The sequence below is a fragment of the Drosophila biarmipes genome, chromosome 3R (assembly GCF_025231255.1).
Source record: "Drosophila biarmipes strain raj3 chromosome 3R, RU_DBia_V1.1, whole genome shotgun sequence".
In the NCBI taxonomy this organism is placed as follows: Eukaryota; Metazoa; Arthropoda; class Insecta; order Diptera; family Drosophilidae; genus Drosophila; species Drosophila biarmipes.
Genome location: NC_066616.1, coordinates 17,313,309 through 17,337,519, shown reverse-complemented (window position 1 = coordinate 17,337,519; position 24,211 = coordinate 17,313,309). Strand labels below are relative to the sequence as shown.

Genomic DNA, 24,211 nt, shown 5'->3' with positions numbered 1-24,211 from the left:
TTTGCGAAAATTTGAAGTTTATAGAATTAGTCAGAAAATGACTGCGATCAATTATCTAGCTCGTGAGCTGGCCAAAACAGTGCGTATTATAGGTGTCGGACCGTTTTTGACCAAGTTACACCAAAAAAGGTCAATGAAAGATATCGCTTTTTGTCAAAAACCAAGGGGTTTATTTTCTGCACAAAAATTATCAGTATTTTGGGCAAAACAATAAAAATAATGGTCCAATTATGGAATGCCATACCTTGCTGAACTCTTAATAAAATTTTCTATCAATTGGCATTCACACCTAAAAAATTTTATTTTTGACCCATTTTCGCAAAAAAGACGATGTAACCCCTTTTAAAAAACGTCAAAATTTGCGAAAATTTTAAATTTTAGAACTAGTCAGAAAATGACTGCCATCAATTATCTAGCTCGTGAGCTGGCCAAAACAGTGCGTATTATAGGTGTCGGACCATTTTTGACCAAGTTACACCAAAAAAGGTCAATGAAAGATATCGCTTTTTGTCAAAAAACCAAGGGGTTTATTTTCTGCACAAAAATTATGAGTATTTTTGGCGAAACAATGAAAATAATGGTCCAATTATGGAATGCCATACCTTGCTGAACTCGTAATAAAATTATCTATCAATTGGCATTCACACCTAAAAAATTTTATTTTTGGGCCATTTTCGCAAAAAAGACGATGTAACCACTTTTAAAAAACGTCAAAATTTGCGAAAATTTTAAATTTTTAGAACTAGTCAGAAAATGACTGCCATCAATTATCTAGGTCGTTTGCTGGACAAAACAGTTCGTCTTATAGGTGTCGGAGCATTTTTGGCCAAGTTATACCAAAAAAGGTCAATGAAAAAAATCGTTTTTTGCCAAAAACCAAGGGGTTTATTTTCTGCACAAAAATTATGAGTATTTTTGGCGAAACAATGAAAATAATGGTCCAATTATGGAATGCCATACCTTGCTGAACTCGTAATAAAATTTTCTATCAATTGGCATTCACACCTAAAAAATTTTATTTTTGACCCATTTTCGCAAAAAAGACGATGTAACCCCTTTTAAAAAACGTCAAAATTTGCGAAAATTTTAAATTTTTAAAACTAGTCAGAAAATGACTGCCATCAATTATATAGGTCGTTTGCTGGACAAAACAGTGCGTATTATAGGTGTAGGACCATTTTTGACCAAGTTACACCAAAAAAGGTCAATGAAAGATATCGCTTTTTGTCAAAAAACCAAGGGGTTTATTTTCTGCACAAAAATTATGAGTATTTTTGGCGAAACAATGAAAATAATGGTCCAATTATGGAATGCCGTACCTTGCTGAACTATTAATAAAATTATCTATCAATTGGCATTCACACCTAAAAAATTTTATTTTTGGCCCATTTTCGCAAAAAAGACGATGTAACCCCTTTTAAAAAACGTCAAAATTTGCGAAAATTTTAAATTTTTAAAACTAGTCAGAAAATGACTGCCATCAATTATCTAGGTCGTTTGCTGGACAAAACAGTTCGTCTTATAGGTGTCGGAGCATTTTTGGCCAAGTTATACCAAAAAAGGTCAATGAAAAAAATCGTTTTTTGCCAAAAACCAAGGGGTTTATTTTCTGCACAAAAATTATGAGTATTTTTGGCGAAACAATGAAAATAATGGTCCAATTATGGAATGCCATACCTTGCTGAACTCGTAATAAAATGTCCTATCAATTGTCTTTTAAGACTAAACAATTTTATTTTTGACTTATTTTTGCTAAAAAAGACAATGCCCCTTGTAAAAAACGTCAAAAAAAAAACGGACTGCGCTAAAGTGCCTAGCTTGTTAGCTGTCTAAAACAGTGCGTCTTTTTAATTTCGGACCATTTTTAACCAAGTTACACCGAAAAAGGTGAAGAAAAATATCGATTCTAACCCATTGTATTCTTTTGGCATTGAAATTCTTCGGCCAGTTGGTTCGGTTCCGACTGCTGGCCATTCAGACGGTCCGCCCTGTTTTGCCCAACGATGCAGTGAAGCGTTGAGTGACTTTTGGCCAGGCGGATGCAATCGGCGCGCTCGCGGGTGGAAGTGCCCTCCTGGGAACGGCTAATTGAAGGCAATGGCAAAAGCAATCGCATTTGTCGATTTCATTCTTTGCCTCATTTTTGTGCTTTTTGTTCTTACACAAACTGTTGCTTCGAATATTTGCGGTGAATTAAAAATGTTAATTGCTTCGCCAGTTGTTGGCCATAAGACAAATAAGTTTATGGTGCGAGAAGCGAGCATTTCATGGCTACAGGGTGTTGAGATAGGTTTTCTTAGAGCAACGATTGCCTTCTGTAAGAATGCAGTAGGGCAACACCCTGTTCTCAGCCATTCAAGAATTAATTCAATGTGCTAAGCGTGCAACGCTAAAATAAATCATTAAAATTTATGAATTTAATTGGCTTCAATTATTGCCACAGATAAAATGTGTAGCAAAGCAGCCAGTCATGATCAGGTAGTTATATTCCTTGCGATTTGGCTGCGGATCGTGTTGAGTGCTTGTCGATTCGATTCAATTCAATTTGATGCCATGAACAGGGGCCACCCTAACGTGGAATTACGAAAATTATAACCAGGGACTTTGGCCAACATGTTATTAGGGTGTAGCTGACGAATGGCCCAAAGGGGGCGGCAACCGGCATCTTTAAGTAACTCTATCTGTATCTGTAGCTCATTCTGCATCTGTACTCGTATCTGCATCTGTAGTTTGTCACTTGGCGGGCCAAACTAATTGGCAGAACGCTGGTGGGGTTAACCAACCCAGAGTTGCGGGCGTAGCTGGCAGAAAATTAAATTGCAAATGATTCTCAGATGATTGATTGGCAATGGGCTTTTGGGATGCCGCTGCTTGATTTACTGGGTGCAGTGGCTACAGGCAAACAGATTCAATTCCTAGATGGCCGGCGTGGGTTCTCGGCGCTATCGGAGCTGCGATCTAATGGCCCAGTTCGAAACTGGTCAAAAGCAGGCATCCAGCCATAAGCAATTTGACACGCCACAGAAACGGGTTTCTATTTCACTTGCAACATCTGGGCCAGCAATGGCGAGTGGCTGGGGCCCCTCCGCTCTCTCCTCCTTATAGAGCGGGCCACTCCCACATACATAGCGCCGGATTCCTGCAGTTGACACACACGTGTCCTGGCCAAAATGTCGTACAATCACGAATGGCCATTCGCGCGGCTCTGGGCCCACCAATTTTGATATTTCCATTTCCTAACAACGCAAATCCGCCGCAATCTCGCGACCCCTTGGTGGCCATAAAGTGCACCTCCCGCCACCCAGCGAATGGCGAGCATTTTTGGAGGCGCACCCGCCAATCTGGCCCAACAAAGAAACCCAGCACATGCATAAAACGAGACCTTAAAACTCCAAAACTGACCACCACCCAGAAGCGGACAACGTGCGGAGTCATCCGGGTGAACCACCATAAAGTTGGCCAACAAAGTAAACACAACGTGGATGGAGCGTAACGAGGGGCCATAAAACCTTAGAGAAAGGTGATGTCTATTTTATTCTGTCAAAAAAAGTCATAAAGAGTTTCCTGCAAACTTTAAGATGGAAATGCCATAGGTGAGAGGAAGAGGCGCAGGAGGCAAGGTAATTTATTGCTGGCATAACAATTTCATGCTTACATCAAACCAGGATTAAAGGCCATGCGTTTCGGGGCCTGTCAAATCCCTATTTTTCAAACCGAGCCCATCCCCGGGCCAGCTGGCCCACGTGCCAAGACACACGTATTAACATATAGTGGCACCTCCATTATTCATAGCCCACTTATGAAGGTCACGCCTGCGACGCCCACGACGCCCACGAAATCCATGATATCCCCTCGAAATGCTGGAAATGCCAGAGTCGACCTCTGGCATTAAATGTCCGACTCGCTTGGCCCCGAAAAATGGAAAAATCGAATCGGACTCAAGTGCGGCTTTTTGGGGCTCTTATCCATCTGTCAAATCGCCTATCTGACAGGCCCAGCAGCCGTCTCACTTTCAAATCCACGGAATGATTGGGGCTTTCGGGGAGATGTCAACCGAGAAACAAAAGTAACAAAGGTCACGTTCGGTGTCACACAGAATGGGGACTTTCAATTGATGGATCGGTGGGTGGGTCAGGTGGTTCGGTGGCTTGCTGGCTCCGAGATCTCAAGGCTAATTAGCCGGCGGACAACTGAGAAAACTGAGATCTCCGGCCTGCTGCGACATCACTGTGAACTGCAGGTTCCAACTTGATGCCAGGTTCATGACACTAAAAGGGATTAAAAACTAATTAAGCGAGCGCGTAAAGGAAAAGGCAAAGTGCGCCACAAAGCTAACAAGAAAAACCGCAGGATGGCAGGCGGTTAGTTATCCCCTCCTTTGATTTTTCAAAGCGTAAAAAAAGGAGACCACCAGAGGGACAAGTAGCATGCTGCTAGTTATCTGCTGGCTAATTGCTCTCCCTGCCCTTGGCGAAAAGATGTGCTAATTTACCACTCCTTCAGATCCTTTCGGAAGTGCCGATGCAGTCCATTAAAAACTTTAACCACCGGCTAATTGCCGCAATCCCATTTGCATAATCCCACCGCAATCGATTAGCACAATCGCCACAGCCACAATATAAAAGTTGGCACACAGCAAGTGTGAAAGTCTGTCGGAAAAATTGTACTGCAACTGCAATCAAAGCAAATCAATTGGAATTAAATCGATTCGAGCGGAGTGCAGTGCAGTGCTGTCGGCATTGCAACACGTTAACCACATTAGTGACAAGTGTGGCAAATTGCCTCCGACCGCAGCGATTACTCGGCGGGCGGTGGCGCATGCGTGGTCGCACACCGCTGCGTATACGCAATCTCAGGGACAGCCCCGAATAAAAACCAGTCGCATTCGTGCAGTTTCCCGCCAAACGGGAATTCGGATTGAAAGTCAATGCCACGGATCCAGTACAATGTCGAGGTGCGTGAAAATCGAAAATGCGTCGGTTAGAAACAGCCTCGAGTGGAATGATTTATGTAGTTAACTCCTAAAGTTCATTGAGAAACTACTGTTTAGGTGTTATACTTTTGATCAATGGAGGGAAAGTTACCATTCTTTGTGTAGATAGGGTTCAAGGTGTAGTCTCTAGCTTTCAGTTAGGGGTCGCTACACCATTTTATTTTGCGGCCTTTTTATTTAATAAAGATAAAAATAGTCTAGTCTAGAAGTAAATGGTTTTTCTTAAATCTAAATTGTCAAATGACAGATTTGAAAGATGTAAAGGTTAAGAATTACCAAAAATATATGTTGTTTCTTATTTTTCTTACCAATATTTTCTTTAATGATGAACATTTATCAAAAAGTTCTTAGTAATATTGTATAATGAGTATTATAATCAGTAACATGATTATGATCATGATAAGAATGAAGTGACTGATAAAATAACTAATATCTAAAGAAACCTATCTACTCAAATTATTTCTTAAAACCTTTAGGTGTTTACGGCAACTCTAAGCACAGATTGCCTAACTTGAGCTATCTCATGCAATAACTAACTTTAATTGGCCGCAAGTCCTTAGCTTCACATTTCTCTTAAGCTGGGAATTAGTTAAGCGATACATTTCCATATCAATTTCCTAAGCCTGGCTTGTTGCAATTTGGCCAGCGACAGCAACGGCCCCTCGGAGTCGGCATGCAAAACAATATAAAGCATATCAAATGCCAGACGGCAGCAGGAAAGGCAGGCAAAGCCAAAAGCACCAGCCACTCAGTAACCGAGCAGCCGAGCAACACCTTCGCGCATGCGCAACGCCGCCTGGGAACTGCAGACGCTGGCGGGTGGTCCGCCTGTCAGTGGTAACAACGGCAACTAAATAAATACGAAGCCTACGTTCTGCACAGGAAATAAAAATCGCCTTAAAATAAATGTTAACTGCTCATAAACATAATGGATTTTTGCAATATCGTTATGATTTTAACACTATTATTTATAATTAACTAAATAACTATTACTTAACATTAGCTACAAACCTATAATTTAATATCAGGATATAAAAAGGGCAGTATAGGCTGGTATTAAAATAGTTAGTAAGTCGTATGATTTAAATTCTTATTTAAAAAGGTTTTTGAATCCTTTAAAAGCATTCCATTGGTAATAACATAGTTTTAATCCTTCAACCCTTTTTGTCCTTTAAAGTTGCCTCTTTATTTAGCTTTTATTTGAGGTAAATATTTACGGTTAAAAAATTTTAATTATAAAATCTGTCAATTTATTTTAAATATGATCTTTAAAAAGCAACTAACTAAATAACAAACTTCGTACAAACTAGATTTGCCTGAATATTGGCAAGTAAAATAGGAAATAGAGGTCTAGCCTTAAATATATAAGGCTTAGATCTTTTTTCCATTATAACAAAAAACATTATAGTTCCCGAATACCATATTTTTACCTTGATGATCGCGTGATCTTAGTTTTTCTGTGTGTACCCAAAAAAACCAGCGAACCGCAAGAGTCGGCGTCGGCAAAGTGCAAAGTCACGGATGAATGAGCCAGTCCGAGTTGGCTGGAACTTTGCTCCAGCGATTCGTTTTAATTGATTTTGTTTTGCTGCAGGAACTGGGCTCATAAAACGCACCGCTTCACACCCCACCTGCGCCACTGGATGGCCAACAAAGTGCAGAAAAAAAAATCGGAAAAATCAGCGCTTGGCCAACTAATTTTGGCCAAACATGACCGGGCTGGCCAAGGAGTTGGCAAATATTTGCGGCCATTTCCAGCGTCTCCTAATTGTGGGCACCCTCTCGCTCTTGTTGTCTTTGTTTTTGTTGTAATTGGCACGGTTGGTAATTCTTTTTGGCTAATTTTTGGATATTGGATTTTAGTAGCTCTGTATCTGTATCTGTGTGTTTGCGTTTTCGTTTTCATTTCCATTCGAACGCCCGTTGCTGACAATTTGCAATCCACAAAGTTGCAGTTTGTTTTGTGTTTATGCAATCAAAATTCTTGCCGTTCCCGGGGCGAAAAAAAAGTAAGCCAAAATCGACAAAAGCCAACACAAATGGCTCGAATGGCACTTGTGGGTGCAATTGTAATTATCCTAATTTATGTTGTGTGGCGCTGGCTCTAATGCAGTTTTTCGGCCTGCCATTCTGAAAACGGCGCTCGGATTTATTGTAAATTATCTCGCAGCCCGACAATGATCGATAGTGCAAAATTTATGGTCGCCACAGTGCAGTTTCCCCCCATTCATTTTTGAGGTTTTTCGATTTCCCCGTTTGCCTTTAATGAAATGCCGGCCGTATTTGCCGGCTTTCGGTTTCAACGGTCAAAATGCTGGCCACTGCCGATGCTGACGGTTGTGTTTCACAAATAATTAGACTAATAAACGAGGCCGCAGTGCTGCTGGTGGAAGTGCATTAGTGAAATGGAAACGTGAGTGGGACCTCGGGAGTAGTATGTAAACCATATATGTGCGGTCCCGAAATTAATTGACCCACGCAGATGGTAATTAAAAAAGTTATTTCGTTTGCCACCTCGCGAACCTCCTGAATATTTAATGCGTCCAAATGAAGGCAGCGACAAGGAATTTAAATACATTAAGGACACTACAAATTCGCACAGACGAATGCAGCAACGCCCTTTGTCACTCTAATAAATTGAATCAGAGTGCTTAATTATTAAATGACCCCATAAAAGGCAGTCGAATAAACGGAATCTTTTTATGGCAGCAAAAGGGCATCAGTGAGCAAACATGATGGACAATAGTCATGTCCAGGTGTGGTCTTAGTCAATCAAATTGTAATTGAAATGCTCTCGTTGTTGTTGTGGCCAGCTGACAAATAACAAACGTGAGTGGATAAATCAATGATTGTGGGCCTGGGCCCGGACAAAGCCAACTCCATTGATTTATGATCTTTTAGCGGGCCTTAAATTAATAAAACCGCTCGCCTGCCAGATGGAGTTGTCAATGGCACATTGTGTTCGGTGAATTCAATTAGCATTTTTATAATGACACGGGTACGAACAGGCATTATAAATGTGTGAATTATTTACAAGACACACGCAATTGTTTACATATTTTCGTTAGGCTAGACACTGGCAAAAGTTATCATTGGGTTTCACTTTAATAATAGTTTTAATGCTTTTTATGTTTTATATCAGACTTATTCTTATACTTCATTTAAGCTTACAAATATTTCAAATTAATAACTAAAAAAAAAGTTATATTCTTTTTAAGTATTAATATGCAAACTTTTAAACTAAGTTGGAAGTAAGTTATAAGTTCCTCAGGGCTTAAGCTTTAAAAAAATAAGATATTCACTTAAAATTATTTAACCGAAACCTTAAAAATAAAATAAAATACACATTAGTTGATTATAATATAATATATACAGATCATCTTACTTAAAAAGTACCAAATGAAGCAGAAGGTATATTTTTTCATTGATGATTTTATTATTTTTTCGGTTAGCAATGAAAAATCCATTAAAATAAAATAAAATACATATAAGTTGAATATAATATAAGCATAAAAACCATCTTCCTTAAAAAGGGTCAAATGTGTATAAGTTTTAAAGTAGGTACATAATAATAATAAGAAGGTATAAATCTTACATTGATGATTTTATTATTTTTTCCAGTTGACAAGTATATTTTGTAGTGTACGAGCAGGCTGCTTTCCGAAGAACGTCAACGGCTGGAAAATTCTGGCACTGGCGATCTCCTGCGGGCAGTCGAATGGCCGTGAATCACTGCGATCAAGCGAGTATTAGACCCTACCAGCCGCCACTCACCGGCCCTATATCACCCATCTCCCCGACGGAAAACAGCAGACAGCTCAGTGGTAAAAACCCCCGGCGATAACGAGCAGATGGATCGCTGCCAAGCACGCCGGTAGCAGCGAAGCAGCTCTACCACTTCAAATCTTAAATCAGTTTTAGAACGACTTCGCAGCGCAGCGGTAACGCTCTAAATCTCCAGAATAATTTAGGTTCCAGCGGGACGGGCATCCAGGATTCTGAAGTGTTGAAGTGAGGTGCAACCGCAACGGGCTATAAAGTGTGAGTGTGTTTTACAACTTTATTTGGCTTGTCGAATTCAAATTGTGGCTCCCCCACATTTCCCATGCGCAACAGTTGGCCAAAATGTATTGCTGCCTTTCGACCGGTTTTCCCCTAGAGTTTTCTCTGAAGCACTTTCATGCATCACGATGAGTGGCGAAGCAGGTGGAAACTAGTTTTCACCTGCATTGGGTTAACCTTGAAGTGCGGAAATGCGGAAAAGAGCTTCAGCTGCACAGAATTGAGTTGAAAGCTTTTATTTCCCTTGAATATAGTTGAAATTTGTTTAGCTTCTAGGGGTTTTGGCAATGCACAAGCTTTATTTTGTTGATTACTGGCAGAATGGTTTTTTAAATCCTTATTGGATTTCCTAAGGACGAAACACTTGAAATTTATATCTCTGAGAACGAAACTTGAGAGTCTTATAAACATGTCAGATATTACATTTGCAAAGATTGCAATAATTAATATAACATTTATATGCGACGGCAGACTTAGGATTATATCAAAAAACAACAGTGTTCAAAAGATTTCCAACCCAAATAGGCTTGTTTATAAGAACCTAATTAAAATGTTTTTTTTTAATACTAATTGATGTGCTACTACGCCATTGAGCACATTTATTCAGGTTAAATCGGAGTAATGAATGGGTTCAAGCGATCCAGATTATCATCTCATGATTAACTTGGTTAGTTTAATTAATCTGATGTCGATAACCCGGGTTCAGTCGTCGGTACCCCCGAAGCCCGACCGCAGTCGAATGCAATCCGCCGACCATATAGTACATTCGATCCCCCAGCATGTTTACTTACCCCAATAGATTGATTCACGATTCGTTCGTTTACCTCTCGCAAACCTGATGCCGCAATCGAATGTGTGTTTGTAGAGCGTCGCATGTTGGCTCAGTGGGTCATGCGTCGACGGGTTGGTCTTGAACCGCAGATCAAGTGAACACAAAAGCCAATTGAAATTACAGTCCATCGGAGCGTTGGCAAATTGCATAACATTTGCACTAGGGGCTGCTGCATCCCCACTGCCATTGCCCCATTCCCCCATTCCCGCGATCCCTCTATAGCACCCCACATATGTACATGTGTTGCAGATTGCACAGTGCAGCATATGAGATTGACAAATGGACGACGAGTCGACTAATCTCGGTCATAGTCGCTAATTAAAAGGTTTAAGGCTAAAATTAGCATATGAAGCAGCATAAACACAGATACACCCGCACACGCCGGCACTCATCCCACACAGATACACCTGCGTGTTTGCTGTTCATGAGACTGAAATTCGTACATGACGTGAACAAAAGCCGTCCCTTCCGAGGCCCCCGCCTCCCTGGCAATCCCCACTTAAATGGCAACCCACTGTATATGCAAAGCGAGAACATTTACGAGGCGGCGGCGAGGGAGGGGCGGGGGTTTTAGGCACATTAGATGGCATCGCATGCCACCAATTACCCGCATAATCTTGTAATACTAACCCGAACCAAGTGCCCGCGCCCCTCCGCTCGCTGAAGGACCAATTTGGGTTTCGGTTACGCCTCGCAGAGCTTTAATTCCCTTTAAATAGTGGAGCACTCGGGGGGATTACGATCCCCCGATCCCTGCGAAAAACACGTGTGGCTGGAGTAGTTGGTGGCGCCCAATGACGCCATCTCCATTACACTTGAATGGTCAGGCTCAGCGGCTGAGTTATGAGGCCTGCCGACAGCCCTTGCAGGGAGATTTCAACGGCAGACCACTTCTATCCATCTGTATCTCGCCTACATCTCTGGGGTTCCTCGCTTAGTTCCGATCCACTGGGTCCACCCGAGTGCTGTATGCTACCCGTGGCCAGCTGTCCGTCGCCAGTCGGTGCAATTGTTTTGTGAAATTAAATTAAATTGATTGAATTTAGACGCTCTTCGGCCAGAGGTCAATGCGGAGGTGCTCGGGCAGCTGCGATGCACTCAGAAAAATAGCAACTACTTTAATGTAGCCAAAGTAAAAATTTATTTAAATTTTACATCAATCAACCGATTGTTTTAAAAATCGTAATTTCAATTAAGTAAAACATAATAAGAATATGATTAAGGGTAATACTTCCTCTGCAACGGTTTTTCTCTTGTTTAAATATAAATATCAATAATTAATAGTTAATTAATAATTATTATAGATTAAAAACAAAATAAAAACCTGATGAAGCAGAATACTTCCTCTAAAATAATATAATTTAGATGCGACTAAATTAATAATTATAGGAAATAAATTGTTAGTTGGAAGGAGACCGAAAGTATAAGTTTTTTTTATTAAAAGGAGATTTTGTAATTTTTTTTTAAATATGAAATATTGTGGATAAAGTAAGTAAACTTGAATTCCTCGCTCGTCCCAATAAGAATTGAATTAATTATTCTAGAATATCCAAAAGTTAACCATATTATATCGTTTAGATTATAGTTTTCCCGGTGTAGATATTGCTAAAGAGGCGCGTTTGTTACTGCTAGTCCAGTGATAATGACACAAATTGCTGAGCGATCTGCTTTGTTGCCGTTCCTGTTGATTAACAGAGATATAAAGGCGAATTAATGAAGCGATTGGGGTTAATGGGTCAAATCAGTGCAGGTATCTGTTATACCAGATACATGCTCTCCTAAGATCAAAATAGATAGGGAGGTAAGTTCAGCCTAAGTAGGGCCACCCCTGACCCATGATTCCCAGAGCCTAGCGATCCATTGATTGCATGTTGCTAGTTGATGTTGCTGCCGTGCTGCCGCTGCTGCTGATGTCGCTAGTTGCTAGTTGCTAGCTCAATTGCTTGTCGCGCGCCGTGATTGCGCATCCCATGCGGCGCTTTCAGTTGGCAATGCGAGCGCGACTCGTCCGCAGTCTCCGATCTCCAGTCCCCAGCCTCCATCCTCCGATCTCGGATCTCCGGCTCGCCAGTCTCCGGCTCTCCATTCTCGGTTCAGGTTACGTCCCGTTCGGTTCGGCAAACTGCGTTGCGCGAAAAATTGCGTTTAATTAAAGTATAAAGGCCAGCGAGCTCCTCAATTACGGCCGCTCGTGGGATGAGTCGCCACAGCCAGCTGAGGCTAGCGATGCCCTCGGTTCACGGGGCTCCTGGCGCGGCTGCTCCTGGCTCCCCCTCATCCTCCAAGTCCACCAAATCCTCCCACACCCGCAGCGTTAAGCTGGGCCTGGGTGTCAACCAGCGTACGGGTCGGGTGCAATGGTGTCCGGGTCTGACCTGCTGCAAATTGCTTCTACTGCTTCCAGTTTTAATGCTGCCGCTGACCCTGGTGCTCATCCTGATCATGCGGCTGGACGGGATGCTAGCGGCGCTGCAGCTGAACGAGCAGAGGATGCGGGAGCGCCAGGACTCGGCGGCTAATGCTCCCGCCTATATGGAGGACTACGAAGCCCTCCTGCCGGAGGGTAGCACCTACAATGAGCTGATCAACGAGGAGTTCCTCGTGCCGGCCAGCAAGCGGGCTCAGCTGCAGCTCCTGGCCGCGGAGAGGGCGCGTCGCTGCCAACCCTATCGGTATGGCAATGGAGAGGCCATGGAGCTAGAGGAGCGCAACACGCTGATGAAGGACTCCCGCACCTCCTTCCTGCCGCTGGGCATTCCTCGCGAGTGCCTCGGCAGTGGCATCGATCTGGACATCAAGCCGCTGGACGAGGAAGTCTATCAGCGACAGAAGAAGCGGTATCAGGACATCGCGCCCTACTGGCTGGAGAGGATTAGGACACGCGAGCGTCGGGAGGCCGAACGACAGGCGGAGGAGACCAGTTCCGAGATCAACGAAGCCATCGCTGCCCTGCAAAGTTTCTGGAACGAGGAGGGCACCCGCGAGGGCATTCGCCTCACCCAGGCCAAGACCATGAAGCGCTACATGGACACCAAGGTGGATCCCTGCGTGGATTTCTACAAGTACGCCTGCGGCAACTGGGAGCGACTGCATCCCATTCCCAAGGATAAGGCCGGTTTCGATACCTTCGAAATGCTGCGCGAGAGTCTGGACCTGGTGCTGAGGAATCTCCTGGAGAGGAATGCCCCAGTGCAACCGGCGGCGGAGCCACGAAAGAGTCCAGTGCGGAATACCCTCTTCAAACTGAATGAACAGGGCGAGGGTGAAGTTGACCAGGCGGCGGAACTCACGGCGGAGCGCCTCCGGCGGCACATCGTCAGCAAGAGGCAGTTGCTCAACCGCGTCCTGGTGCGCTACAAGCGCTACACCAATGGAACCAAAAGGAAACGCCTCATTGAGACGCCGCGTGAGAGGACCAAGGAAGAGGAGGCTGCTCCTCCTGGCAGCCTGCCAAAGGATAAGTCAAAGGATAAGCCAGATAACGAGGAGCAACTGCATGTCCCACCCAGCGATTTCCTGAAGCCCCAACACGATGCCCAGCTGAAGGCCAAGAATCTGTACCGCTCCTGCGTAAATAGTGCCGTTCTGGCCAAACGGGGATTGGAACCTCTGCACACACTCATCAGGGAATTGGGTGGCTGGCCAGTTCTGGAGCCGCAGTGGAGCGACGCCCACTTCAACTGGCAGGTGCTGGCCGCCACTCTGAGGCGCTACAACAACGACATCCTCATCGTCCAGTGGGTGGGAGCAGACATCAAGAACTCCGAGGAAAACATCGTCCAGTTCGACCAGACGGGCCTTGGTCTGCCCACCCGCGAGTACTTCCTGCAGCCGAGCAACGCCAAGTATCTGCAGGCCTACCAGCGCTACATGGCCGAGGTGATGCACAAGATGGGCGCCTCTAAGATGGACGCCCAGCGGGTGGCCGGCGAGCTGGTGGCCTTCGAGACGCAGCTGGCCGGGATCACGGCTCCAGCGGAGCAGCGACTCAACGTGACTAAGGTGAGTGGGTGCCAAGGGGGCATTTATTTAACTATTACTTATTCGTAAGGATGTACGAGAGAATGTCTCAGTGCTAAAAAGAATCCAAAAGAAACATCAAACCTTTCTTATTTTTTCCACAGCTCTACAAACGGATGACACTGGACCAGCTGCAGTCGGCTGTGCCGGAGATTAAGTGGCGTGCCTACCTGCAGAGCCTGCAGGATCGCGAGGTCCTGGGCTCCGAGGAGGTGGTCATCTACGCGGTGGAGTACATGAGCAAGCTGGTGACTCTGCTGGAGGAATCAGATCCCCGGACGGTGGCCAACTACATGATGTGGCGCTTCGTGCGGCACCGCATCAATAACGTGGACGACAGATTCGATGACATAAAACAGCACTTCTACCACGCCCTTTTTGGCCGCGAGGAGAGTCCCCAGCGGTGGAAGGTGTGCATCGCCCAGGTGAACACCAACATGGGCATGGCGGTGGGGTCCATGTTCGTGAGTCGCTACTTCGACAACAACAGCAAGCGGGACACCCTGCGGATGACCCACGACCTGCAGCAGGCCTTCCGGGACATACTGAAAACAACCGACTGGCTGGACTCCACCACCAAGCAGCTGGCCGAGGAGAAGGTCAACGCCATGTCCTTGAAGATCGGCTATCCGGACTTTATCCTCAATCCGGGTGAGCTGAACAGCAAGTACGCGGGCATCGAAATCCATCCGGACAAGTACTTCGAGAACACGCTGAACGTCCTGCTCCACACGGCCAAGACGGAGCAGGCCAAGCTCCACGAGCGGGTCAACAAGACCAACTGGCAAACGGCGCCGGCCATAGTGAATGCCTATTATAGCCGTAACAAGAACCAGATCATGTTCCCCGCGGGCATCCTGCAACCGCCGTTCTATCACCGACATTTCCCCAAGTCCCTGAACTTTGGCGGCATCGGTGTGGTTATTGGTCACGAGCTGACCCACGGCTTTGATGACAAGGGCAGGCTCTTCGACAGGAACGGCAACATCCACAAGTGGTGGACGGACTCCTCTATCAGGGGATTCGACGAGCGGGCTCGCTGCATCATTGCCCAATATAGCAATTACACCGTGGAGGAGGTGGGCATCGTCCTGAATGGAGAGAGTACGCAGGGTAAGTCCATTCGATCCGGCTTTCTAGTGATACATGTTACTAAAGTTAAAGTTGCTCAGTTAATTATAAATAATTATGAATATTAATTATAATTATTTCAGGTGAGAACATTGCGGACAACGGAGGCCTGCGGCAGGCCTTCCACGCCTACCAGCGCTGGCTGAAGGAGCACCCCAGCGAGGTGCAGGACGAGGTCCTGCCGGGCCTCAACATGACGGGTCCGCAGCTCTTCTTCCTCAACTTCGGCCAGGTGTGGTGCGGAGCGATGCGACCGGAGGCCATACGGAACAAGCTGAACACGGCCATCCACAGTCCGGGTCGCTTCCGGGTGATCGGAACGCTCTCGAACTCCTTCGACTTTGCGCGGGAGTTCAACTGTCCCCTCGGCTCGCCGATGAATCCCATGAAGAAGTGCAGCGTCTGGTAGTCGCTGTAAAGAAGCCATAGCCCAAGAGTATTAAACATGACGTATGCCACGCAACCGAAAGACCAAAGACCCTAGGAAAGCCAGTTGGTAAGTACAAACATACTCGGAATAGAATCTCCCTGTCGAGGCTCTAATTGCTCCTCTTCGGGCGCCACTTAGTGGAGAAAGTGGTGGTCCCTAGTGCAGCTTCCTTGTGGCTCGTTACCCATTCCGCCCGCCTGTAGTGCCAACAACGACATCGCACTTCAATTGGGGCGCACTCACTTAATTAATGGTGATTTATGCCCAGCAGTTGGCTCGGCTTCTGTTTCAGTGGCCCCGCGTAGCAACTTCTCCAATTGTCTTTCCAATAAAACTGCAATTGGTGCGTGCCACTTGGGATGCCGCCCTATAAACATCTTATCTCCGCAGAAAAATTACAACTTTCTGTTAAGATTTCCATCTCCGTTTCAGGCTTCAATTGACGGATCACCCAGCAGGACATTCCCTAGGTTCGAATGGGATGTATTGAAGCCCATCACAGCCACAAAGATAATGTGCCAAAAGTTACCATGCAATCTATATATTTTTCTTAGTCCTTAACTATTTATATTTGAAACTTGCAATTGTTTAGTTTATGATGCAATTTATGTTTGTGATAATTTTAATTAAATGTATATTATCAATAAAATAAAATGACTTTTGATTGTGATTGCCCAACACTGGCAGCTTTCAAGTTCAAAACAAATATTTTGGAAAACTTTCGAGTGGAATTTTGAAGGCAATTATGAGTGGCCATTCAGTTGGGAACGTTCGCTCGGCGACTAAGGAACTTCAAAGACAGCGCGCTAGTGGGTGATCCAAAAATATACGTATATATTTATATACACGCATCGTTAAAAGAAGAATCTCGGAGGAGGGAAATGAAAAATTCCACATCGAAATTCCGATAAATGAATGCAATGCGTTTTCCTTGGCTTGTGGTGATTTCCCTTTGCCTCAACAAAGTGCAGGCCCAGTTTTATGGGGACAGTACCTACGGCTCACCCGGTGGCCAATCCATTCGCCTTGGTGAGTGAAAGAGTTCTCAGAGCTGACACTGTTTCCTCTCCAGAATTTCCCTTTGACTCAAACGACGTACACAGGTCTTATCACAGACGACGCCACCGACAGAATCCGGCAGACCTTTGAGCACGCCATATCGGTGGTGAACAGTGAGCTGGGTGTTCCTCTGGTCGGGGAAACCGAACAGGTGGCCTACGGCAACTCCGTGCAGGCCTTTGCCCAACTTTGCCGACTGATGCAGGTGAGCAAACTGTACTGCAGAGGAAAGTGACGATGTCCTAAGTATCACTTTTAATCAGAGTGGAGTGGGCGCTGTTTTTGGGCCAGCTGCTAAGCACACAGCCGCTCACCTGCTGAATGCCTGCGACTCCAAGGACATACCCTTCATATACCCGCACCTCTCCTTTGGTGCCCATCCGGATGGCTTCAATCTGCATCCCAGTCCGGAGGATATAGCCCACGCCCTCTACGACATTGTCAATCAGTTTGAGTGGTCACGCTTTATTTTCTGCTATGAATCTGGTTGGTACTCCAATAAATCCTCCATGACTCTTTAATTAATATTCCTTCTTTTATGTTCCAGCTGAATACCTGAATATTTTGGACCACCTTATGACAATGTATGGCATCAAGGGACCCGTCATCAAGGTGATGCGCTACGATCTCAACCTGAATGGCAACTACAAGTCGGTCCTTAGGCGAATCAGAAAATCGGAGGACAGTCGTATTGTGGTCGTGGGTTCCACAGAAGGAGTGGCCGAGCTACTGCGTCAAGCCCAACAAGTGGGCATTATGAACGAGGACTACACCTATGTTATAGGTAACTTGGACCTGCACACCTTCGAGCTGGAGGAGTACAAGTACAGCGAAGCTAACATCACGGGCATTAGGATGTTCTCACCTGATCAGGAGGAGGTGCGAGATCTGGTTGAAAAGTTACAACAGGAACTCGGGGAAGGTCAACCCTTGAACACAGGTAGATATATTTTAAGTTCTGGTTAGTTTATATAATATCTGTGTTTTCTTTTTTAAGGCTCCTCATACATCACCATGTCCATGGCCCTCACCTATGATGCAGTGCGTGTGATTGCGGAGACTACGAAGCATCTACCCTATCAACCTCAGATGCTCAACTGCTCCGAGCGCCATGACAATGTACAACCAGATGGTTCCACTTTCAGGAACTACATGAGATCGGTTCGTAAACATATTTAAATTCAACACCACTTTTACTAAGTTTGCAACATCATTATAGTTGGAGATCAAGGACAAAACCATCACAGGTCGCATCTACTTCGAGGGAAATGTGCGCAAGGGTTTCTCCTTCGATGTGATCGAACTGCAGCCTAGTGGCTTGGTCAAGGTTGGCACCTGGGAAGAGGGCAAGGACTTCGAGTTCGAGCGGCCACCCCAAGTGGTTAACTTTAATGACATCGACGACGGTTCTCTGGTCAACAAAACCTTCAAGGTTCTAATATCTGTGGCGGTACACTATCATTATCATAGCTTCACTACTGTTTTGTTTTCTATCCATGGGAATTTTAAATTATAGACCAAGCCGTATGCCAGTCTCGTGGAGAGTACTTACACACTTACAGGCAACAATCAGTACCAGGGTTATGGCGTGGATCTAATCAAAGAGCTGGCCGATAAGCTGGGCTTTAACTTCACCTTCCATGATGGTGGCAATGACTATGGATCGTTTAATAAAACCACTAATTCGACGACAGGAATGCTCAAGGAAATTGTAGAAGGAGTGAGTACGATGTGGGAATAACTATCCACTGATTGATAATAAGTGTAAATTAAAACCAGCGAGCTGATCTGGCCATCACTGATCTTACCATCACGGCGGAACGGGAAGAAGTCATCGATTTTTCCATACCCTTTATGAATCTGGGTGAATGGTATAACTTGGTTAAATAGTTTCAAAGTCGCTTATTTTATTTTACTCAACAGGCATAGCAATTCTGTATGTTAAACCTCAGAAGGCTCCGCCCGCCCTCTTCTCCTTCATGGACCCCTTTTCGTCAGAGGTGTGGCTTTACTTGGGTATAGCCTATGTGGGGGTATCGCTCTGCTTCTTTATTATAGGTCGACTCTCGCCCATTGAGTGGGATAACCCTTATCCCTGTATTGAAGAGCCAGAAGAGCTGGAAAACCAGTTCACCATCAACAATTCCTTATGGTTCACAACGGGAGCTCTGCTGCAGCAGGGCTCTGAAATTGCCCCCAAGTAAAAATACTTATTATTATCCTTAAACGTTATATATTTATACTTACATTTATATTGTTATAGAGCGCTCAGCACACGTACTATTTCCGCCATTTGGTGGTTTTTTACCTTAATTATGGTTTCATCATACACTGCCAACTTGGCTGCCTTCTTGACCATCGAGAATCCCTTAAGTCCCATTAACAGTGTTGAAGATTTGGCTGAGAATAAAGACGATGTTCAGTATGGAGCTAAGCGCACAGGATCCACCAGGAACTTCTTTTTGGTAAGTTCTCCGCTGTGAAAAAAGAAGTGATAGTATACATTTTACTTTCCAGACATCGGAGGATCCCATCTATATGAAAATGAACGAATACATGATGTCGCATCCAGAAATGCTGATGGACAACAATCAGGATGGAGTGGACAAGGTGAAGGCGGGCACCAAGTACGCTTTTCTCATGGAGTCCACCTCCATTGAATTCACGGAGGTTAGGGAGTGCAATCTTACCAAGGTGGGGGACGCGCTGGATGAGAAGGGTTACGGCATAGCGATGGTGAAAAGTGGGTACTACAGATACGCTATTAATCTGGTGTAACAACCAAGCTCCTACAGATTGGCCCTATCGCGATAAGTTCAATAATGCCCTGCTGGAGCTGCAGGAGCAGGGCGTCTTGGCCAGGTTGAAGAACAAGTGGTGGCACGAAGTTGGGGCCGGCGTTTGCAGTGTAAGTTTCCTCTACAGTAACAAAAAACCCATCATTATGCCCCTTGTTTCAGAAAAAAAGGGATAACGATGGTCCTTCGGAATTAGGCGTGGACAATCTGAGTGGCATTTACGTCGTCTTGGTCCTCGGATCCTTCTTTTCCACGGTTGTCTCCATTTTATATTGGTGCTACTTTGTTTTCAGGAAGGCTAAACTCTATGAGGTACAGTAACCTACTCCATTACCATGACAACCTCAACAAGATTATTATTATAGGTTCCGTTCTGCGATGCCCTGGCTGAGGAGTTCAAAATTGTCATTAGCTTTTCGGAAAATGAAAGAGCCCTGAAAAGCGCCCAGTCAGTTTACTCCCGCAGTCGCAACTCATCTCAGTCGATAGAGTCCCTAAAAACGGACTCCGAGGAGAATATGCCGGATAAAGATTAAGAATGAGATATTTTTGGTTAATATTCTCTCCAAAGTTTCGAAAAAGCTTCTAAAAAATTTCACTCAAAACGTTTTCCATTTGACATTCTGGAGGAAAAACGTCAGTTGTGGCCTTTTACTCGAAGTGTTTGGTTGGCAAAGCTCATGATTTTATTTCTCGGAATATAAAATATATATATATAAATATATATGTTCAAAATAAAAGCCATATAAAATGTTTAGCAGTTATTTTATGATTTTGTGGACTATATTGTGGACTATTGTTTGCCTTAACGTTTCGGGTAACAGTGCTCAGTATGAGAACTTTGGTGGCTATGATAATTTCCAAAGTTTCGAAAGTGTCCCGATCGGTAAGTAATTTCGAGAAGAAACCTCAAAAAACTTATATGAAAAATCTGTGTCGCGTGAGCCTATTTTTTTCGTGCAGCCCCAAACAAACTGTTTTCAACGCGCGATTTATTTTTAATTTCTCATAAAGAGAACAAGCTGTTCGTTCCATCAACGCTGAAAGCTCGTAAAAACGGTTTTAGTATTTGTTTGTTTGCTTGGGTTTTCCGACTGAATGGGATGATTGGGTCAAGTTGTTGTTTACAAACAAACCGGCATGAGAGAAATGGCCGAAAGTGGTTGTGAGAGAATTTCTCGGTTTCAGGCCTTCTCACCGACCAGAACACGGAGCAGATGAACATAGTCTTTGACCACGCCATCGAAGTGGCCAACCAGGAGGTGGGCACCGCCTTGACTTCGCTGAAGGAGGAGGTCAACTACGGGGATGCCTACCAGAGCTACGGCAAGTTGTGCAGGATGGTTGAGGTGAGGCCTTGCTATAACGACTAATTTGTAGGCTTAATATAGGTACTCAGAAGAAGTGATAGAAAGTGGAAACATCTTAGCTACCTCATATAGGTTTGTTGGTATACGGTTTATACCATGGAAAATATAGAAAAAAGTTAAGGTGTATCAAGAATTGTATTGAAAATATAAATTTAAAAAAACTGTAAGTAAAAAAATCACTAACACAATTCATAAAAATAATTATTCAAATTATTTAAGAGTTCTACTGTTAGTTTTTCTCAGTTTCAAAAAAAACTATACGATTCTATGAGGGACCTCCCATGATTAAGTTAAATGTTTAGTTATATACTAAACAATCGCTTAAACGTTTTAAAAGTAGGTACTAAACGTTCTAATTTAATGGGCTCTTCATAAACATTTTAAGGTAAACAATGTGCACCTCATTATCTTAAAACTTTTTATAACAGACTGGCATCGCGGGGGTCTTTGGGCCCTCGTCGCGGCACACGGCCGTCCACCTGATGTCCATCTGCGATGCCATGGATATACCCCACATCTACTCCTACATGAGCGAGTACGCGGAGGGCTTCAATCTGCATCCGCATCCAACCGACCTGGCCAAGGCCCTCTACAACCTCATCATGGCCTTCAACTGGACTCGCTTCATCTTCCTCTACGAATCCGGTGAGCTGCCTTTGTGGACGCAATGAAAGGGGTCCTTTAATTATTCCGAAATCGCTCATAGCCGATTACCTGAACATATTGAACGAGCTGACCACGTTGTTTGGCATGAATGGACCCGTGGTCACGGTGCTGCGATACGACATGCAGCTGAATGGCAACTACAAGCAGGTTCTCCGGCGGGTGCGGAAGTCCGTGGATAATCGAATCGTGGTCGTGGGTTCCAGCGAGACGATGCCAGAGTTCCTCAACCAGGCCCAGCAAGTGGGCATAATCAACGAGGACTACAAGTACATTATTGGCAACCTGGACTTTCACTCCTTTGACTTGGAGGAGTACAAGTACAGTGAGGCCAACATAACTGGGCTGCGACTGTTTTCGCCGGAGAAGTTTGCCGTCAAGGAACTGCTCATGAAGCTGGGCTACCCCACCGACCAGGATGAGTTCCGAAACGGTAAGTGGCCTTTTTTGGTGTTATAATATTATAAAGGTTCAATTTTCTTATAGGTTCCTGTCCCATTACCGTGGAAATGGCTTTAACCTACGATGCTGTTCAGCTGTTCGCGCAGACCCTAAAGAATCTGCCCTTCAAGCCAGTGCCTCAGAACTGCTCCCAGAGAACCGAAAGTGTTCGGGATGATGGGTCCTCCTTCAAGAACTACATGCGAACGGTGAAGGGAAAGGGCTGAATTCCTGAGAAAATAAATATTATTATATTTATTCTGACTATTTCAGCTCCGACTCACGGAACATTTGCTCACCGGGCCCATCTACTTCGAGGGAAACGTCCGCAAGGGGTACCACCTGGATGTCATCGAGCTGCAGCCCTCGGGGATCGTAAAAGTGGGTACCTGGGACGAGCACAGGAACTACACAGCCAGGCGACTGGCATCAACCACCGCCATCTACGATAGCCTCGACAACTCGCTGGCAAACAAGACGTTCACTATCCTGCTCTCGGTGCCAGTAGGTGACCAGAATCCAGACTTTGACCGTATTTACTCATGGCATAATTACCTCCAGAACAAACCATATGCTCAGCTGGTGGAGACCTACAAGCAGATGGAGGGCAATAGCCAGTACGAGGGCTACGGTGTGGATCTGATCAGAGAACTGGCCGATAAACTGGGCTTTAACTTTACCTTCGTCAACGGTGGCAATGATTATGGATCGTATAATAAATCCACAAATGAATCTACGGGCATGCTGAGGGAGATAATGATTGGGGTGGGACAGGATGGTACCTCTTTATAACTCGTTATTAAAAACGTATTTTTCCAGCGCGCTGACTTGGCTATCACGGATTTGACCATTACCTCGGAACGCGAACAGGCCATAGATTTTAGCATACCCTTCATGAATTTGGGCATGTCAGTGTTGCTGATTTGCTGTGTCAGAAATTAATTATGGGCAATTCATTTCAGGCATTGCAATTCTCTACTTGAAGCCCCAGAAAGCCGCTCCTGAGCTCTTCACCTTCATGGATCCCTTCTCCGAGGAGGTTTGGTGGTTCCTGGGCTTCTCCTTCGTGGGCGTGTCCTTAAGCTTCTTCATTTTGGGTCGTCTGTCGCCGAGCGAGTGGGACAATCCGTATCCATGCATTGAGGAGCCAGAGGAACTGGAAAATCAATTCACTATAGGCAACTCCATTTGGTTCACAACTGGCGCCCTGCTTCAGCAGGGTTCCGAAATCGGTCCCAAGTATGCAGTGTAATCTTAGATAGGCGATTTCTATATTTCTAATATTCTTGACAGAGCCTTATCCACTCGTACTGTGGCCAGTGTCTGGTGGTTTTTCACCCTACTCGTGGTGTCTTCCTACACCGCTAACTTGGCTGCCTTCTTGACCATCGAGAAGCCGCAAAGTTTGATCAACAGCGTCGACGATCTGGCAGAAAACAAGGATGGCGTGGTGTACGGAGCCAAGAGAACCGGATCCACCAGAAACTTCTTTATAGTATGGCGAAAGGGTTACTTTCCCATTCATGTTTGTACTAATGAATTACACATGTTTTTTAGACCTCTGAGGACGAGCGCTATAAGAAGATGAACAAGTTCATGACCGAAAACCCCCAATATCTTACCGAAGACAACGTGGAGGGAGTAAATCGAGTAAAGACCAACACTCACTATGCATTTCTAATGGAGTCCACTTCGATTGAGTACAATATCAAGAGAGAGTGCACTCTTAATAAGATAGGAGATGCATTAGACGAGAAAGGCTATGGAATAGCTATGAGAAAGAGTAATTAGAGTATGTTCATTAAAGTTACTATCTTATCTGTTTCTATCTTATCCTTTAGATTGGATGCATCGCGAAAAGTTCAATCGCGCCCTGCTGGAGCTGCAGGAGCAGGGAGTGCTGGAGAAGATGAAAAACAAGTGGTGGAACGAGGTGGGCTCAGGAATATGCGCTACCAAGGATGAAACTCCAGACGCCACGCCCTTGGACATGAACAACCTGGAGGGAGTGTTCTTCGTTCTCCTTGTCGGAAGTTGCTGCGCCCTGCTTTATGGCATTATTAGTTGGGTCTTGTTTGTGATGAAGAAAGCTCGACACTACCGGGTGCGTTTACAACTTTTTTAAGTTACAAAACAGTAGTTATTATTGGGTATTATCTTTCAGGTGCCGCTGCGCGACGCTCTTAAAGAGGAGTTCCAGTTCGTTATCGATTTTAATAACTATGTACGGGTGCTGAAAAACTCCGCCTCCATCTACTCCCGCAGCCGTCAATCCTCCATGTCGGTAGCTTCTGTGGTCCAGGAATCGCAATAACGTTCCGTATGATTTTTAATTCTTTGAGAGAAAGTTGCATTATTTGACTTGCCTTCTAAAATACAATTTAAAATTTTTTCAAGCTTAATATCATTGAA

The 24,211-nt window shown here is 44.6% G+C and overlaps 3 protein-coding genes across 5 annotated transcripts; all 3 read left to right on the top strand.

The window, feature by feature from the left end:
• The first annotated feature begins 8,611 nt into the window (after positions 1 to 8,611).
• On the top strand, positions 8,612 to 16,122 carry LOC108031457 (neprilysin-4). Of its 3 annotated transcripts, XM_017104893.3 has the most exons (5): positions 8,612 to 9,034; positions 12,292 to 13,889; positions 14,012 to 15,020; positions 15,122 to 15,534; positions 15,901 to 16,122. In XM_017104893.3, the coding sequence occupies exons 2-4, from the start codon at positions 12,297 to 12,299 to the stop codon at positions 15,445 to 15,447; spliced, it is 2,928 nt and encodes a 975-aa protein (XP_016960382.1). In that variant the 5' UTR covers positions 8,612 to 9,034; positions 12,292 to 12,296; the 3' UTR covers positions 15,448 to 15,534; positions 15,901 to 16,122. The 3 variants fall into 3 exon arrangements, with proteins under 3 accessions (XP_016960382.1, XP_050744960.1, XP_016960381.1); XM_050889003.1 differs by lacking the exon at positions 8,612 to 9,034 and having other exon boundaries at positions 11,475 to 13,889; positions 15,882 to 16,122; XM_017104892.3 differs by lacking the exon at positions 8,612 to 9,034 and having other exon boundaries at positions 11,476 to 13,889.
• A 101-nt stretch (positions 16,123 to 16,223) lies between these two features.
• LOC108031045 (glutamate receptor ionotropic, kainate 2) lies at positions 16,224 to 20,082 on the top strand. Its single transcript, XM_044090979.1, has 14 exons — positions 16,224 to 16,497; positions 16,572 to 16,732; positions 16,791 to 17,013; positions 17,075 to 17,467; positions 17,525 to 17,688; positions 17,747 to 17,977; positions 18,044 to 18,247; positions 18,307 to 18,391; positions 18,451 to 18,727; positions 18,791 to 18,992; positions 19,045 to 19,270; positions 19,323 to 19,435; positions 19,488 to 19,637; positions 19,691 to 20,082. Exons 1-14 carry the CDS (start codon positions 16,380 to 16,382, stop codon positions 19,859 to 19,861), a joined length of 2,718 nt encoding a protein of 905 aa, XP_043946914.1. The 5' UTR covers positions 16,224 to 16,379; the 3' UTR covers positions 19,862 to 20,082.
• Positions 20,075 to 24,201, top strand: LOC122817783 (glutamate receptor ionotropic, kainate 2). The gene is made up of 13 exons (XM_044090982.1): positions 20,075 to 20,211; positions 20,514 to 20,674; positions 21,124 to 21,340; positions 21,402 to 21,791; positions 21,845 to 22,008; positions 22,073 to 22,303; positions 22,361 to 22,564; positions 22,619 to 22,703; positions 22,762 to 23,038; positions 23,093 to 23,294; positions 23,357 to 23,582; positions 23,641 to 23,903; positions 23,964 to 24,201. The coding sequence occupies exons 1-13, from the start codon at positions 20,076 to 20,078 to the stop codon at positions 24,111 to 24,113; spliced, it is 2,706 nt and encodes a 901-aa protein (XP_043946917.1). The 5' UTR covers position 20,075; the 3' UTR covers positions 24,114 to 24,201.
• The last annotated feature ends 10 nt before the right edge of the window (positions 24,202 to 24,211 follow it).